The following is an 18,507-nucleotide window of genomic DNA, read 5'->3' as shown; positions in this document are numbered from 1 at the left end:
GTGTTGGAAAAGACCTTGAGACCCATGGAAAAGGGACAAGATCATTGGCTCCAGTAGAGACTGGCTGTTTTTCGTGACACACTTGCCAACCCCTGACATACCTCACAGTCAATCAGCCCAGTAAACAGAGTAAGACAAGACCTTGAGTTTAAAAGATCACAGAAAATACGGGGGATACCACAGGGCATAGAAGATAAGAGAAATAAACTACTACCATGAGGTCACTAAAGCCACACCTTTCTCCTATACTCAGATGCAATTTGAAAAGGAGAATAAACAGAGAAGAACTTTGAATAATCAAACAGTGACCCAACTGCATACAGCAGAGGTTGGTTAGTTAAAGAAATGCCTTAAATTACTGTCTCAGATTAGCACTAAATTACTGGCAGGAGCTAAAATTTAGTCCCATCTACCACCAGCTCCCCATTAGTCAGGGGTTCATGAGAAATAACATATGAATTATAGAGAAATAAAACAGCTATCTGTTCCTTGTGCATCTGAGCATCATACAAATGATGTGCAGCCCAACTGCCGATGTTTTTTCCTCATTGATATTTTCTACAGAAGTTTGTAGGTTCAACTAGTGCTTCCTGAACAAAAAATATAACATCTTAGGCTCCCATTTGTCTCTCATCTGAAAAATTATTTAATAATGTGTGTCTATAAGATAAATTAATAAAGAAATACCCTAACATAGGTAAATGGTACTTTTCTGAGGGGCAGAGATTGTATTCAGAATTTCCCAGTACCTTTTCACCAAATACACACACACACACACACACACACACACGTGCAGAAAAGTTTTTAGTACCTAGTAGGCATTTCATTGCTATTTGATAAATTGTGTGGGGTGACTACACATTGGCCTACAATGAACATTTATGCATATTGGGCAAAAGCTTTCAGAGACTTGCTTGGCAATGAAGGCGTATGCACACTGTAGTTCTCTGAGTTTTTGGAATTACTTAGATGTCCTTAGTCTAGTAAGAAATTTTCAGGGATATGATTAGAAACAAGATCTTGATATTTTGTTCTTACACAAATTATCAATATCAATAGCCCTTGGCATAAATATCTAGGTTTTATTATGGTACACTTTGTTTTGGTTCATTCTTTTGAAAGAAAGACTGGTTTAAAATAATGCTCAATGTCTGCCTGTCTCTGCTGGTGATAATTACCTTATATTCTTTTAGCATGTGGGTTACAATTTATAGAACTCCTTTCTACTATAGAATAAAATGATTGGACTTTGTATCTGTTCCCCAGTCCAAGCCTCACTGACAATTTCTAAGCTACATAAATATTTTCCAGGACTCTAGAAGCATAAGGAAAGAGATAGAGGAAAGGAGAAATGAGCTATAGAACTCTAGAGCCAAAGGCAGAAGAGTTGACAATGAAAGATAAAAGTTAAAATGTATGAAGATTTGATTGTGCTAGAAAATGTGCCAAACACTATCATTTATGTATAGGGCAATCAACAGGTTTTCAAAAATACAGGCTCATCATTGGAAAATAGGTGCCAAGTATTATTTCCTAGATTGCATCTTCTGGTAAACAGGAGAGTCACTGATGGAGGGCAGGATTCGTAGGGCCTTCCCAGGTTTGGAGGGTTCTGGGGCCCTGGGCTGCAAAAGGCAAAGAATGTACTGGAGGTGAGTGTGCCCGTTTAATGGGACAAAAGCAAAGGATTAAACAATCCAAGGCCAAGAAAGGAGAAAACAATGACCAGTTCTAAGACTGTAAGAAAGAATCTTGCTATCTTAATGTCTTCATATTGTCTCCATGTTTGTTATTATTATTTTTTTGGCTTTCCTCCTAATTATGAATCCTTTACAATTAACAGGTGCAGTGGATCTGGTTTTAGTGGCAATATAAGATGGGGGAAACCTGGTTAGTTTGTGCCTCACTCCTTAGAAGATGTGGCTTGAGTAAAACCCTAGGGATAAAGTGGCAGTAGTTACTAGCAAAAGATAAGTACATGACAATGTCCTTGATCCCAGGGTCTAAGAGAAAAAAAGTGAAGTCTAAGTGGTTTGAGAAACAGCTTTGGCCTCAAGCAATAAAAAGACCTGCAAGTACAATATCGTGAAAGGCTAATTTCCAGTTCAGCATCTAAAAAATGATATCCCCTAAATTCTCTTTTAGCTGTATCTGTATCACGATGTAAAATGTCTTTTTCTTGTCTGAGAATTTGTAATCTCATTGTTCTTTCAGTGGAGTGCAACGCATAGGTAAATGTTAAGCTACAGGGGTCCATGTATGAGTGATTCATTTCGGAATTCTCAGAGTTCAGCAAGTACCAGAGGCATTGTGAATAATGAAGAAGAAGTGATTGAATATTGAATGATAACCATGCCCCTCATCTCTCTTTTTCCCTAATTCATGATTCAAAACAGTCCTCAACCCATGAAGATGGGCTTGATAGATTCCATCGCATGCATAGCTTTATGGTTTTCCTCTTCACACTTGCCTATTAAACGTTCAGAACTGTGCTCTCTGGTGGTATATTTTCTGAGCTTGAATTTAATAAACCCATTCACACTATAAGAAAAAATGAGTGAATGGGCAATTTCATTTTATATGATGAGTCATTGTAAAACAAACAAGAGAAAAGCCTCTGGTAGCATTTCATGTAAGGGAAGAGAGGAGATTTTGGCAATATAGGGAGCTCATAGGGTCTCTGGAGCCCTCAAGTCTCATACCGTACAAATGGTCCTGATGCAGGTGAAGCAACCCTAAGAAGGACTTCTCAATGGGGGGAGGAAAGCATCTTTTAATGAGCTTATGAACCACCAAATTCATAGTAGGTTCTGTCTTCCCACTACAGAGACAACATCCTTTTGCCACAGCCCAGTGCCTTCACTGTGATAATTTTGCCACAACTTAACTGGGCAGAGCACTGTAAATATGTAGATATTTTATTTCAGCTCTCCAATGACCCCAAACCAGTTCCTATTATTAATAATTCCTGTAAGGTTTATCTCTGGAGCATTCAAGAAGAAGCACCATGACTTCTACAATAAGAAAAGACCAGGCTGCAGATTTCTGCACTGAATTATATCCTGAGCTTCTTCATTATTTACTGAGATTCCTGAAATGCAAACAACCAGAGTGTTATCAGGCAAAGGCAGATCCCCTGAGCCTTTTATCATTCTGGCTGCAATTTTGCATATTTCCTTTATAACCAGACAGCATACCAAATGAAGCTAGACTCTTTAAAGGGAAATGAGGCAATTGGAATGTCAATTTTATTTAGTAATATATTGTAAAAACTAAACAGCATATCCAGCTGATTGACAAAATCCATCCAACTGTTAAAGGCAAAACAAAACTATCTCAAGAGGTACAGTTATGCAGATCTTGCTTTTACCTACAGGCAGATATTTAAAGAGAAAGAGACACACACACAGAGAATATTGAAGCAGAATGCTACATATGGAATTGTCCAACTAATAAAATTCAGAGAGAGTGAGGAACTCAAAAGCAGAGATATCATGTCATATTTTCTCTCTTCTTCTTCAAAGAGCCTTTTAGCTTCTTCCACAGGCTGTCTTTTCTCTTCAGTTTCTTTTCCATCAAGGATGGCATGGACTCCTTCTTGCGAATTTCCCTCACTAAGCCATGAAAAGCATCATCAATACAGAATCTGAGGGCTGCAGAGGTCTCAAAAAAACCACAATTATATTCTTGGGCCAGACTCAAGCCTTCTTCTGTAGAAACCTAAGGAAAAAACAAATAATATTTAAAAGACAGAAAGAAAAAGACTCTTCAATTAAAAATATGTTCTCTACCAGAGCTGTGGACTCCAGTTACATTTAAAATATATAGCAATGTGAGAATTTGTTTTAAGAGAGAATCCTAGAATTTTAGAATTTGAAGGACAAATGAGAAGTTAGAATCCTTGAAAGGATGACTGATTTAAAAATTGAACTAGAAATCAGCTCTCTGGAATTCAAAAAAGCAACATAGCAAAGTGGTCAAAGAATAGCTTTATATTAAATCTGCTTTGTTTCAAGTACCAGCTCAACTACATTTCAACTTTGCAAACTTGGGTAAATTTTTTGACATCCCCCCCCGCCCCGATTTCCTCAGTGTAAGATATTAATATCTACCTCAAAACCTCTTTGTTAGGGTTAGGTGAAATCATCTAGAAGAGGCACATGCTGGGCACATGTTTAAAGCTCTATAAATGTTAGTTGTTATTATAGTCCAGAGCTTTCACTTAAGAATAAGAAGTTGAAGAGATGGAGCTGTCACAAAATTAAACAAAATAATAATCTATCAAAAGAAAATGAAAAACAAACACCACCATTACGGGTAAATAAGCCTCTCTCTAGCCAAATATTCCGGAGCATGTTTGACTCTCCATAAGTTTTGGTGGCACTTATCCATACTGTGGTTCATGCTGTTGTAATGGATCTCTAGAGATCATAAACTGACTGAGGCCAGGGACCATGTCTGTCTCACTTATCATTCCTTTAGTATCTACTACAACTTCTGGTGCCTGCATCACCGTTAAAAGTATTGGAAGAGTTTAAAGAATGATTAACAAAATTACCCAAGGTTGAATAAATATTAAGTAAAATATAAAGATAAATTATACACATATATTAGCACAGTGGATTCTATGTTCCTGTAGCTGGTACTAACATTCCTACTCAAAATTTAGTGCTCCCATGAAGCCCTACCAGGTTATCAGTCCGGAATCCTGAGTTACCAGGACTCTGAATAATAAATAGACCTCCTAGCTCACCCATTTTGGATGTGTGGTATAACTAAGAAAAAAAAAACACAATTTTATTATTTTAAGTTGTTGACATTTTGCAATTGTTGCAATCAGGGCAGAAACCAACTTTTTAAACTGTTACAACACATCATATGGTTAGTAAGTGGCTGAGCTGGGGTGTAAAAATCTATCAAGTTTATCTGATCCCAAAGACAGGTTCTTCACTCTAGTTTGTCATAGATTGATCTCACTACTGGCTGTTAAACAGAGATGAGTAATTTGTCACATTTTAACCCTATGAGATAAAACATGTCTGGATTCTCTCTCTTTTTAAGGTTTTTTTCATTCCTGCTGGTAAACATACCAATTTTTTTAGCTCATTTCTGTCTTAAAATAATTTAAGAAATGCAGTGAAAACAATAAACTAAAGTTAATAACATTCTGAATTGCCAGCAATTAGGCAAAGTTGTTTATTAAATAACTTCCCTGATTTTCAAGTTGTCACAAGTGATAATCTTACCAAATGGTATGACACTGTATAATGTGGGTTACCATTTATTTTTCAGTCACTTGTAAGAAGTTTCCCCACCCAGAAGCTAATGATGCATATTTTATGTTTTTTATAGCAACACAACAGTTCTGGAATTATTTTCTATATTTATTGGCTTTCATTAGGTTACACTCATATTAATACAGCCTAAATGCCTCTGTGACTTGTAAAATATTTTTTGTTTTGTTTTGTTTTGTTGCTACACTGCTTTTTAGCAGCCAAGGAGTAGATTTTTGGCAGCTCTGCTCCAGGCTGTCAGGTGGGTTCTGGTGTATTCCTCTTGTCCTCTTATTTTGGGACTCAGGCTAAGAGAGACCCTCTTATCTTGGAAATGATATTCCAGTACTATAGAGAAGAGGCACAGGAGGCAGAAATTATTTTACCTATATCCCAGGGGCCAGATGACACATGGAGAAACGTAAAGTCAATGAGGCAGGACATATGCTCAACTCACATTGAAGCGTGGCCAGAATGGAGAGAAAACACAGAATTTCAAAAGAATAATTCAATTGATCACAGTTAATATAGATGCATTGCAGTCTCCAACTTTAAAAGACAAAGGCTGTCCAACCAGATTTTACAAAAATCACTTGCAGTTGCAGTACATTATATGTAAAGATGTGGAAAGTGAAATTTGAATGGAAATTTACACATGAAAAAAGCTGCTATAGTTTAAATATCAGACAAAGTAGACAGTAAGTAAAAATAGAGCATTATTTGAGCAAAAGGGAAATATAATAATAAAGGAAGATATTATACTAATTAATTATTATGTACTAAAAATATAGTCTCAGTTTAAATTTTAACAGTTGACAAAATAAAATCCAAAAGTTTAGTGGGATATTTTCATGTGTCTCTCTCAGCAGCTGAAAGAACTGGTAACAATCCTATTGACACTACTTCACAAAATAAAGAGAGAATCCTCTCCGCATAAATCATTCTATGAAGCCAGTATCACTCTAATACCAAATCCAGGAAAGGACGTAACAAAAAAAGAAAACTACAGACCAATATTCCTGATGAATACAGATGCAAAAATCCGTAACAAAATACTAGCTAACAGAATCCAACAGCATATCAAAAAGAAAATCCACCACAATCAAGTGGGTTTCATACCAGGGATGGTTTAACATATGCAAGTCAATAAATATGATACACAACATAAACAGAATTTAAAACAAAAATGACATGATCATCTCAATAGATGCAGAAAAAAAGGTTGACAAAATCCAGCATCCCTTTGTGGTTAAAACCCTCAGAAAAATCGGCATAGAAGGGACCTGCCTTACTGTAATAAAAGCTATCTATTACAAACTCACAGCCAATGTAGTACTGAATGGGGAAAAGTTGAAAGCTTTCCCCTTGAGAACACAACCATGACAAGGATGCCCACTCTCATCCCTTCTATTCAACATAGTACTGGAAGTCCTAGCCAGAACAATCATACAAGAGAAAGAAATAAAGGACATCCAGATTGGTGAAGAGGAAGTAAAAATGTTGCAGTTTGCTAATGATATAATTGTATACCTAGAAAACCCTAAAGACTTATCCAAAAAGCTCCTAGATAAATGAATTCAGCAAATTTCAGGATACAAAATTTATATACACAGATCAGTAGCTCTGCTATACACCAACAGTGACCAAGCTGAGAATGAAACCAATAACCTGTTTTACAATAGCTGCTAAATAAATAAATAAAATACTTAAGAATATACCTAACCAAGGAGGTGAAAAACCTCTACAAGGAAAACTACAAAACACTGTTGAAAGAAATCATAGATGACAGAAACAAATGAAAACACATCCTGTGCTCGTGGATGGGTAGAATCAATACTGTGAAAATGACCATACTGCCAAAAGCAATCTAAAAATGCAATTTCCATCAAAATACTATTGTCATTCTTCACAGAACTAAAAAAAAAAAAAAAAAAAAAAAATCCTAAAATTCATATGAAAGCAAAAAGAAGAGCACATAGCCAAAGAAAGACTACGCATAAAGAAGAAATCTGGAGGAATCACATTACCTGACTTCAAACTATACTATAAGGCCATAGTCACCAAAACAGCATGGTACTGGTATATAGGCATATAGATAAATGGAATAGAATAGAGAACCCAGAGGCCAGGCACGGTGGCTCATGCCTGTAATCCCAGAACTTTGGGAGGCCAAGGCAGGTGGATCACAAAGTCAGGAGATCAAGACCATCCTGGCTAACACGGTAAAACCCTATCTCTACTAAAAATACAAAATATTAGCTGAGCTTGGTGGCGGGCGCCTGTAGTCCCAGCTACTCAGGAGACTGAGGCAGGAGAATGGCGTAAGCCCAGGAGGCAGAGCTTGCAGTGAGTCGAGATCGTGCCACTGCACTCTTGCCTGGGCAGCAGAGTGAGACTCCATCTCAAAAAAAAAAAAAAAAAAAGAATAGAGAACCCAGAAATAAAGCCAAATACTAACAGCCAAGTGATCTTTGACAAAGCAAACAAAAACATAAAAAGTGGGGAAAGGACACCCTATTCAACAAATGGTGTTAGGATAGTGGGCAAGCCATGTGCAGAAGAATGAAACTGCATCCTCATCTCTCACCTTATAAAAAAATCAACTCAAGGTGGATCAAGGCCTTAAATCTAAGACCTGAAAATATAGAAATAATAGAAGATAACACTGGAAAAATCCTTCTAGACATTGGCATAGGGAAAGACTTCATGAGCAAGAACCCAAAAGTAAATGCAACAAAAACAGATAAATACTTGGGACTTAATTAAACTAAAAAGTTTCTGCATATGAAAAGAAACAATCAGCAGAGTAAATGAACAATCCACAGAGTGGGAGAAAAGCTCTGCAATCCCACAGAGTGGAAGAAAACCCACAGAGTGGAAGAAAATCTCCACAATCTATCCATTTGACAAAAGACTAATATCCAGAATCTACAAGAAACTCAAAGAAATCAGCAAGAAAAAAACAAACAATCCCATCAAACAGTGGGCTAAGGAAATGAATAGACAATTCTCAAAAGAAGACATACAAATGGCCAACAAAAATATCAAAAAATACTCAACATCAATAATGATCAGGGAAATGCAAATCAAAACCAGATGCAATATCACCTTACTCCTGCAAGAATGGTCATTATCAGAAAATCAAACAATAATAATAGATGCTAGCATGGATGTGGTGAAAAAGGAACACTTTTACACTGCTGGTGGGAATTTAAACTAGTACAAACACGATGTAAAACAGTGTGGAGTTTCCATAAAGAACTAAAAGTAGAACTACCAGTAGATCTAGCAATGCCACTACTGGGTATCTATCCAGAGGAAAGTAAGTCATTATACAAAGAAGATACTTGCACATGCATATTTATAGCAGCACAATTCACAATTGCAAAAACACGAAACCAGGCCAAATAACAAGTGGATAAATACACACACACACACACACACACACACACACACACCATGGAATACTACTCAGCCATAAAAAGGGACAAAATAATGGCATTTGCAGCAACCTGGATGGAATTGGAGACCATTATTCTAAGTGAAGTAACTCAGGAATGGAAAACCAAATATTGTAATTCTCACTCATAAGTGGCAGCTAATGCACTATGATAATGCAAAGGCATAAGAATGATACAATGGACTTTGGGGACTCAGGGGAAAGGGAGGTAGGGGGATAAACGGCTACACATTGTGTCCAGTGTACACTGCTCGGGTGATGAATGCACCAAAATCTCAGAAATCAACATGATAAAACTTATTCATGCAACCAAATACCTACTGTTCCCTCAAAACCTATTGAAATAAAAATAAGAAATAAAGACAAAATTAATAGGCAAATATTCAGTAAGGATATAGGAGACTTGAACAAAACAAACTCAACTGATCCAATTGACATATACAACATGCTATAGCTAACAAATGAAAAAGTCACATTCTCTTCAAGTTAACTTGGAACATTTATAAAAATTGACTTTATCCTAAAGTGAATCTCAAAACATTGCAAAGAATAAAAATTACAATATAGTCCAAAATAAATGAAAATGATCTAGAATTAAAAAAAAAACTCCACTAAATTCCCAAATATTTGAGAAAAAGTATATATGTAAATAGTCAATAGGTCAAAAAAGAAATTACACGAACATTTTCAAAATATTTGAAACTAAACGCTAGTGAAAATGTACTGTATCAAAACCTAGAGGACTATCTATAGCTTTATTCACAGTGATGCTTATAGCATTACAAGCATGTTTTTAAAAAGCATAAACACTCAAGTTTAATGATCAAAATATCAACTACAAAAAGTAACCAGAAAGCTCAGCAAATTAATTTAAAGAAAGCAAAATCAAAGAAATGATAAACATAGAAATAATTAAAAAAAACAATTATGCAATAGAGAAGACGAAATCCAACATGAATTCTTTTTATAAAGATGTCAAAATTTATAAAGCCCAGGCAAGACAGATTAAGAGTGATAAAGAAAAATAAGTCATAAATAAACAATATTAAGAATGAAATAGCATATATCACTTCAGATACTACAAACATAAAAAAGATAACATGTGAACATGATGTTTGTCCCAGTATATCAGAAATATTCGGTGAAGGAGTAATTGCTACCAAAATATAATTTTCAGAAGCTTAAATACAAAAAAAATAGAAATTCTATATTGTCCTAAACATTACACAAAAAATTACACTTGTGATTAAAACCTTTCCTACAATTTAGTCTCTATGACCAGAAGCCTTCTTCAATGAATATGTGTAGATGTAGGCAACAAAGATATGCAAATTGTTTACTGTAACATTATTCACAATAGCAAAAGCAAGCAAACAAAAACACTGAGAGCAACACAAACCTTATTACCGGGAGATTTGATAAATAATTTGCTATATATTAATACAATGTGATGCTGTTAAATGTAAATAAATGACATAGTATTGTATACAACTTAGATAAATCTTACAAACATAACAATGCTGAGTGAAAGAAATCAGACCTAAGAAACATTGTTAGTAAGTTTTTAATTTTAGTATAGTTTTCTATTTACAGACTATGGCAACATATAATTCCCGTTTACCCCACATCCAGTTCTCTCTGTTGTTACATTAACACGTTACACAATTACATTTTTCGAGAGTTTAAAAACAAAAACTATCGTTTAGTGTTAGGAGTCAGTATAGTGTTTCCTTTGGAAGGAGATACAAGAAAGTTTTCTGGCCGCCTTTAATAATCTTCCATTATTAACCAATATGGTGATTTTAGGTGAGTTCATGTTGTTCTAATTTATAAAGCTCCATACTTATAATTTGTCTGCTTTATATGAAATTGCAATTAAACACTCAATTAAATAAATGCATTGTAAAACATGCAGCACTCCCTTTGAATTGGAGAATAATTTTGTACTCTAGTAATATTTCTGTAGCTAAATATTGCAGCATTCACAGCAAAAAGGATATGTAAGATCTTCAAATCAACTCAAATCACATCAAATCATGCTTTGTCACAAAAATGAGTTGGGTCTGGTTAGGTTATGCTAACAAATACATTAAGAAAACTTTTATTTATCATATTAATTTGGATTTTTATCGCAATCTAATCATTTCAAATTAGTGTATAATTTCAATGAAAATACATTAAAACCCTGAAAACTTTTGAATCATAGGATGTCATACAATGATACTAAAATTCATAGAGAAGAATAAAGGCACAAATAGAGAAGAAATATTTGAATTCTAATAAGAAGGAGGTAGGAAGAAGAATAGTAACAATAATGTTGGTCTCACCTGATTAAGGCCATCTGTAAACCTATAATGGTTCAGGCAGTGGGGCATTAGTTAAGGGTTAGACAAATAATCTTATTACAATGCAATAGAGAACCTGGAAAAAGATCAACATATGTATGAAAGCTTTTCTATTATTAGGATATCATTCCAAATCAGTGGAGAAATGAAGATGCTCTCAATGGCACCCTGACATTGAGTTATCATTTTGGATTATTTTTGACCAAGATGTATAGTAGTTATTTCCATCAACATAGAAAGGTAATTTTTCTTTAAGAAGAGTAGAAGTAGAGAAGGATTGAAGTTAAGTCTTTAGCTAAATCCATAAATTTTTTAAGCATTTGAAAAAGATATGTTTAGTTGTATATATATAGTACATATATAGATATACATATGCATATTTTATACAAACACACACTTACATTTATAAAATATGTCCTAATGGTTAAAATGTAAGCATCACAAATAAATCATTAGGGACTTCAAAATTCAGTTAAAATCCCATGTGATAATCAAGCTTGACTAGAAATAAAATTAGTAAACAAATCCCATGCAAATGTTCTTGTTGGAATGATATACAGCAAAACAGCACCTTTAATAAATGATATAACTGAATATTTTATTTTTTGTAGGAGGCTGAAGTATATTTAAACTGTGCCTACTCATTACTTTGATATGTAACGTAGGAATCATGGACCACTAATTCAAAGCATAAAATGTAGTTGCATATGATCTTAGATTTATTATCAAAATATTAATTCTGTGTTATCTAATGGAAGAATAACATGAATTTTCACATTTGCTATAATATCTAAATGGAAATTAAACTTAGTAAAACATTTAATCTTTTCTATATTTCCTTAAAAATTATTATTAGATCAGTGACCTAAAGTTTTTATGTCTTAAGAAAAATACCAAAAGTGAAAGCATACTTTAACAATAAAGTTTTATGTTTCAAGAAAATACATTTTCATGTTTTAAGAAAATTTCATGTCACACTAATACTGACAAACCATCCATTTGTCATACCTATCTTTCACCTTGAAATTTATATGCCATAAATTTAATGCAAGAATTTGAGTTCAAACATGTCAAAAAAACAAGCCCCAAAATATTAATTTTTATATATTTCTGGGTTTTATTCTTTCTATTATGGTCGTTTTGAAGGTCCATTTGAAGGCCATATTGCAACAGCATCATAGGGAGTAATTTTTAGGACCACAACAATCCACGAGTGGTGGTCTGACTGGTTTGGAACTAGAATGTATTACGAGAAGTAACAGCTTCCATATTAGAATTGAAAACTAAGGTAATTAACATATTCTTTTAGCATAAGATATCTTGTCTATCTGAATTTTAAGTGAAATTAAATTTTAAGTAAAATTAAATATTGAATATTCATCAATATTCATCTACTTGATATAGTAACTCCTAAGAAAGAAGCACAATGGTAGAAAGGACTTAAATTTTCTTATTTTGCAAATGAGGAGTTTCAGGCTCAGAAAGGTTAAGCAGTGGTTAAGAAATGGTTCAAGGTCACACATCTAATTAAGTAAAATATCCATCAAGTTCTACTATCTTCCATTAAGCACCGCTTCCCTTCTTTCTTGCTGTCTCTCATGGGAAAACCTTTCCAGTTCCCTGTGCTGAGATTCTATACATATTTAGTTGATCTGATGTGAGGTTTTACAACTTAAGATAATTCTTAAATAATAAACAAATGGCACACAATATTTTATATTGCACTTACATGAAAAGTTAAATTTTAAATAAATATAGAAACATGTGGGGGGTGGGGAACGAATGTTGCAGAGAGATTATTTTAGGGGTAAGAAGCAATTGATACAGATATCATTATACCACAGTGCCCCTCAATTGCAAAGAAGGAAAGTTTGTGATTTAATGTGCCACCTGGAGGCCTTAGAAAGCAATGGCAGAAAAGAAAGAATAAAGAAAAATGTCTCATACAAGTAATAGAAAATTTCAATAACCCAGGGGTGCCATCTTTTTAATATATATGACCTTTTTCACCAAAGAAGATCACCGTGTAATATGCCAGGCACTCCCTGAAATGCCATTTCTCATCTGCCAGAGGAGGCACTAGAACACAGCCACAGCTGCATGGGGGGTTGATGAGACCACTGGGGCAAAAAGGCAGGCAGAGCCTGTTCTAGTCCAGCCCAGCTGCTAGTGGGAAGCGGCAAGCATCCTGGCCAATTAGACTTTCAGTCCCAACAATACGCTGACTTCAGGAGCTTTCTAGCTCTCTGCATATTTTTATCTTTTACCCGAGCTCGGTAAAAATAAAATACAATAAATTAAATTATTGTAAAGGTAGCCAGAGTAATGGTGGTTGCCTAATCAGCGATATAATTCTTAGCAACACAAAAGGAAACTCTGACACTGCTTTGCTATGATTTCTAACCTTGAATGAGGGAGACTGGCAGAAAGATGGATCTGGCTCCTCCAACAGAAGCTTTACAAGCAAAAATCTTAGTGGTTATGCCTACTGGGTGCTGTTAAAACGCTTAGTGCATACAGCAAACTTTTTGGGATTTATTTTATATTTTTAATATCTTCTTGTAAATATTTCACTCCATTATTTCCCATGGAGCTATTAATTTTCATTATGCAGCCCACATTGTCAAAGTAGCAGGAATCAAAATTTCCTGGGAAACACATCTTATTTGCTAACTTGAAGGAAAGGTGGCCTGAACTTGAATTTTTCTATTTTAGTTTGTGTATAATTGATTTAGATCAGTTTTAATGATATTAATGGCCTTGCCAGTTTTGGCCAGTTGTAGTGAAAGTGCTTTTGATTTATTAAACTTGATTTATTCACTTATTTAATATGAGAGTTACTTTTTTAAAAAAGATCATCTTCCGTTTAAAGGTAAGTGCTTAGATGTCATCACAAACTCCTTCCGGGAAAAGCAAAACAAAGCAAAGCACTGGCAAGATGTCCCACCCTTAGCTGCAGTCACTGAAACATAGAAAACCATTCTTGACAGCTCAGAGTATGCTTACAGGGTGTTCCTTCCAAGTGTACTCTATCTGCTCTGCTGTTTTATCCCAATTATCTTTTTTAGATGGGTGAGCAAGTCTGCAAACTAAGCAAAAAACTCAACTGGTGAGGAGATGTCTGTAACTTCTTAGCACATCCCTCTTTTAGGAGGGATTATGTTGGAGTCTCCTTCTCTTGTACTGTAAATGAGGAGGGCAAGAATCCTCCTTCCCTTCTTTGTGGCAGGGAGAAGGAAAAGAACTCCTGGTCTTGGTATCAAAAACTCAGATTTCCACCTGGGTTCTTAGACTGGGAAGGTGTGTGGACTGTGGAAATGCAAGGGTAGGAGTCAACAGAGGCAGTTTGGTTGTGTGCTTGTCTGTAGGTCTCTTTAGAATGTGGAGTACATTTTACACCATAGAGCCCATCATTCCTCAACACATATTTTTATGTCTTTACATATGGCTTTTTTCGCCCCGTCTGGAAAGTCTTTCATTTTTCTTCTCTCTCACTTCTTCCTGACCTACTCAAGGCTTTCCAGACCAGTGCAGTCAGTCGATGGTGACCTTGGTGGCCTCTGCTTTGCTGTGCAGCTTATCTTCCTTGAGGGAAGTTCATAGGCCTTAGTTGTTTTATCTCGCCAACCAAACTGCAAGGCAGCTGGACAAAAATATTTTGTCTTATTTTAATCCTCATTGTGCTACACAATAAGCAAGCCACATACTTTGCAGTGGTGGGTGCTCATTAAATATTTAATTTGGATGATGATGAAAATGACACCAAATAAACAGTCACTGGAGACCACAGAGTCGATTATAATGAGTTCATAAAATTGAAATTTCAGAGGCCAAGATATTGCCCTTGACTGTATTTTTGCTATATTGTGGGCTTCAGCAAATGCCTACAATTGTGCTACAGTGGGTAGGTTCTGGAATCAGATTACCAGGATCCAAATCCTGGCTATACCACATTTTAGCCATAAATTCTCAGGGAGTTGCTTAGACTGTGGTTTAATTTCCTCATAAAATTCTACTTCATAGAATTGGTAATAGGATTTAACGAGCTATTACATGAAAGGCACTTACATAGTTTCTAGTATACTGTGTACTCCCAATAAATATTATTTTTGGTTTGTCTGTTCACTGTCTGAAAAGAAGACAGGAAATTTTAACTTTTTTCAGACCACATTTTAGCCCTGTTTATAATTTTTTCTACTTCTCACCATGACCTATAAAATCTACATGATGTTATCTCTGTCTGTTTCCCTAAGCCCGATTCATACCACTCTCCCTCATTGATTATATCCCATCATATTCGATACATGCCCAGTACAAAATATTCTTGCCTTCAGGTATTTACAGGTGTTGTTTCCTCTGCCTGAAATGTGCTCCCCTAGAGGTCTCCTCCTGACTCTCTTCTTCAAGTCCCAGCTGAAATATCACCTCCACTGAGACACCTTGCCTAACCGTCCTCTCAAAAGCATTCTCACACATCCCCACTAATGCTATCCCATTACTCTTATTTTATTGATAGGAAGGGCACTTAATTACTATCATTAGTAATTAGTGAGATGATCTCACTAATTTGCCTATATGTATTTTTCATCACCCACCAGTATAAAGTAAGCTTAGTTATTGCTGAAAATGTGTCTGCTTTGTTCACCTCTGTACGTGATCTCCAGCAAAGTGACTGGCACTTAAGAGGGCTCATTATTTGTGGATGACATCACTGGAACCCAGGCCATGGGAATACAGCTGAGGCTACAATAAACAGAGGAGTTGGTTGTCGATTGAGACAGATAGATAAATTAAAAAGAAATCTCAGATCAATGACAGTGGCCAGCACAGGGTACAGCACTGTGGTGGCATTTACAAGTAGTGCCCAGCTCTGTCTTAGTGGTTCTCAGCTTCCTGAGACAGGGAGCCTTAATCTTAGACCTGAATGGCAAGTAGTAATTATTTAGGTTGGTGAGGGGAGGTGGGATGTTGAGGGAACAGGAAGGAGTCTTGGTAAAGGGACTAAGAAAGGCCTAAGGCAAAAGTGATCATGGTGCTTTTGTGGGATCATCAGTAGTTAATATGGTTTAGACCAGAGCACAAGGGAGAAGAAGTGAATAAGAGCACAATCAGAGGAAATTAGTGAGTTTAGATGTATAATTTATTCAGATCTGTATGAAATATATTAGGAACCCATCAAATAAGTAATTTTTAAAAAGCCTATTTCTTGAGTGCCTACTCCGGAAATGTAATAGGTTTTCTCTCTCTTGCTGTTCTGGAGAGATATTGATTGAATGGAAAGAAAAGCAGGACATAATAAATTAAATGGTGTAGCCAGTCGTTCTGAGAAACGGGATGGTAATGGCTCTAGGGTAAAGGGTTTTAGACTGCTTTGTACAGGAGACATTTGAAGTCTCAAAGGCCTTGTGCTTTTCATCCCAGAAGCTCTGGTGTGCAGGGCAGAAAGGTTGCCATGGCAGCCAGTAGCTGCCATGAAGGGAAAAAAGAGAAGGTTGATGCTAAATATTTTGCTAACAGCAATATCTGCCTTCTTTTTTAAATTTTTCTCCTAAAGACTTTGCTTTTAAAAATACCTTGCTAAAAATACAAATCAATAAACTTGGGAGTCATGTGCAATATATATAAATGCAAGACTATGCACGTGTAAATATACATACATGTATGTGCACGCTTAAGGATATCTTCACGTTTGCACTAATAAATAAATGTATGTATTTGACGTATATTAAATCAATGGTTCTTCTGAACCTTCAGGGGATTGGTTATTATGAATAACTAAATTTTCCATTTTAACATGGCCTAAAAATGTACTCTTTAAAGACCAAAGAATTTTATTATTTAATCTATTACATTAACAAATTTGTATTAGGTAAAAATAGAAGAAAAAAACTTATGTATTATACTTGTAACACATAAAACAATTATAATTAAATAATAAATTGCATAACTCTACAATGTCTGGATCTTCTGCAGAATATAAGACCAAGAAGGCAAGATATATTATATTGCCAGCAACACCTCAATGCTTTACAAGTGAACCATGTTCAATAAACACCTTTCCTATCTCTTCACTGAATGGAGACTGAATAAATGGATAGGAAGCTGACCAAAGAGGAACCAACCAATTACTATAGAAGAAACTCTCCATGAATTAACTAAAGAATTGGAAGCTAAAATCTCACTTGAATTACTTAAGGTTTTAACTTATTTTCATTAACATGTGTATGCAATTCACTTAAAGTGTCAAAATGCTTGATTACGTATGTTGTCAGGTTAGAATATGACCCTGCAGAATCACTGGACAGAAAAATAAGAAGACCGGGTCTTCATGCCTTCTTGAATGAAATCTAGGGACCACAGTAGCAAATGACTTTGATGAAGCCTAGAGGAAAGCTCAAGCCTCCACAGAGGTGTCCTGGGCTCCTTCAAGCTCACAATCAACTTGTATATCTTTTTGGATTATATTTGGGTAACGCATGCCATGAAAAGAAGGATGAACTAGAACAAAATAAATTTTACAAAAGTTCTAACCCTAGTATCCACAGAAAACAAAACTGAACCAACATTCTACATTTTCTGGCCTTACACACAGAGAGCCAGATATTTTTTGAAAATGTAGGTGCCTGTGCTTATTGGTACCACTCTACATTTATATTTCAATCTTAGCAGAGTCATCAGTGCTCTTGTCAATCGTTCTACTTATTATCAGCCAGTTCCCTTTCCTTTTCTCATTTAGTTCTTCAAATCCTTCATTTCTTGTCTCAGGTCTCTGACCCCATCCTTATTTTAAGCAGATGTGCTCACCCTCCTATTTCACCTCAGTGAGGACATAAAAGCATCCCAAAAGAATGATTTCAACATCCTGGACTAGCACCTGGAAACTCATCTGTATTATTAGATATCTTATCTTACTCTTGCCTTTGTCCTCTCAGGCAAAGAGAGGTTACTGATTCTTGTCAAGTTTGATACCGCTATCTGGGCTGAATAACCTTTTTTTTCTTCTTTTTTTAATCTATTGCAATCCTGCAGTACTAGTTGTCCCACCTTTTTCCTACTTTTTCAGTCTTCTTCTGTAACAGCCCCTTTGGTTTCAGAAAAATATTCAAGTCTCAACTATTTTTAGTATTCAGTTCATTTACTCTCTTATATCTGCCCTTTTTATAAGATTAAACAGAGAGAGGATAGGGCTGGGGAAGGAAAGGATTAGAAGAAAAAAAGATGTACAATTTCAAAATAAAATACATTATAAGTTTATGTGCTGATTTATCTTAATCACTTCTAATTTTCACATTAATGTTCACAATCTGTATTCTATTTCACCTCATTCTTCTAACATGGTTTTGCAAAGGTACCATTCTTACTGCCAAATCCAATACATGCTTCCAGCAATTTTTACCAACTGCAATATTTGACAAATTGCCTTCCCTTA

General features: G+C 35.3%; 1 protein-coding gene across 1 annotated transcript in view; it reads right to left on the bottom strand.

Moving 5' to 3' along the window:
• Nucleotides 1-3,226: 3,226 nt before the first annotated feature.
• RIT2 (Ras like without CAAX 2) overlaps nucleotides 3,227-18,507 on the bottom strand; it is a 399,132-nt gene continuing 383,851 nt past the window's right edge. Inside the window, exon 5 of the mRNA XM_033177879.1 lies at nucleotides 3,227-3,720. Within this exon, the coding sequence (XP_033033770.1) occupies nucleotides 3,493-3,720 (228 nt within the window). The 3' untranslated portion in view covers nucleotides 3,227-3,492. The remainder of the gene's footprint in view (nucleotides 3,721-18,507) is intronic.

This window comes from Trachypithecus francoisi, unplaced genomic scaffold, assembly GCF_009764315.1.
Source record: "Trachypithecus francoisi isolate TF-2019V2 unplaced genomic scaffold, Tfra_2.0 Lachesis_group19, whole genome shotgun sequence".
In the NCBI taxonomy this organism is placed as follows: domain Eukaryota; kingdom Metazoa; phylum Chordata; class Mammalia; order Primates; family Cercopithecidae; genus Trachypithecus; species Trachypithecus francoisi.
Note: the sequence above shows the minus strand (reverse complement) of the source record. Positions and strands in the feature narration are given on the sequence as shown.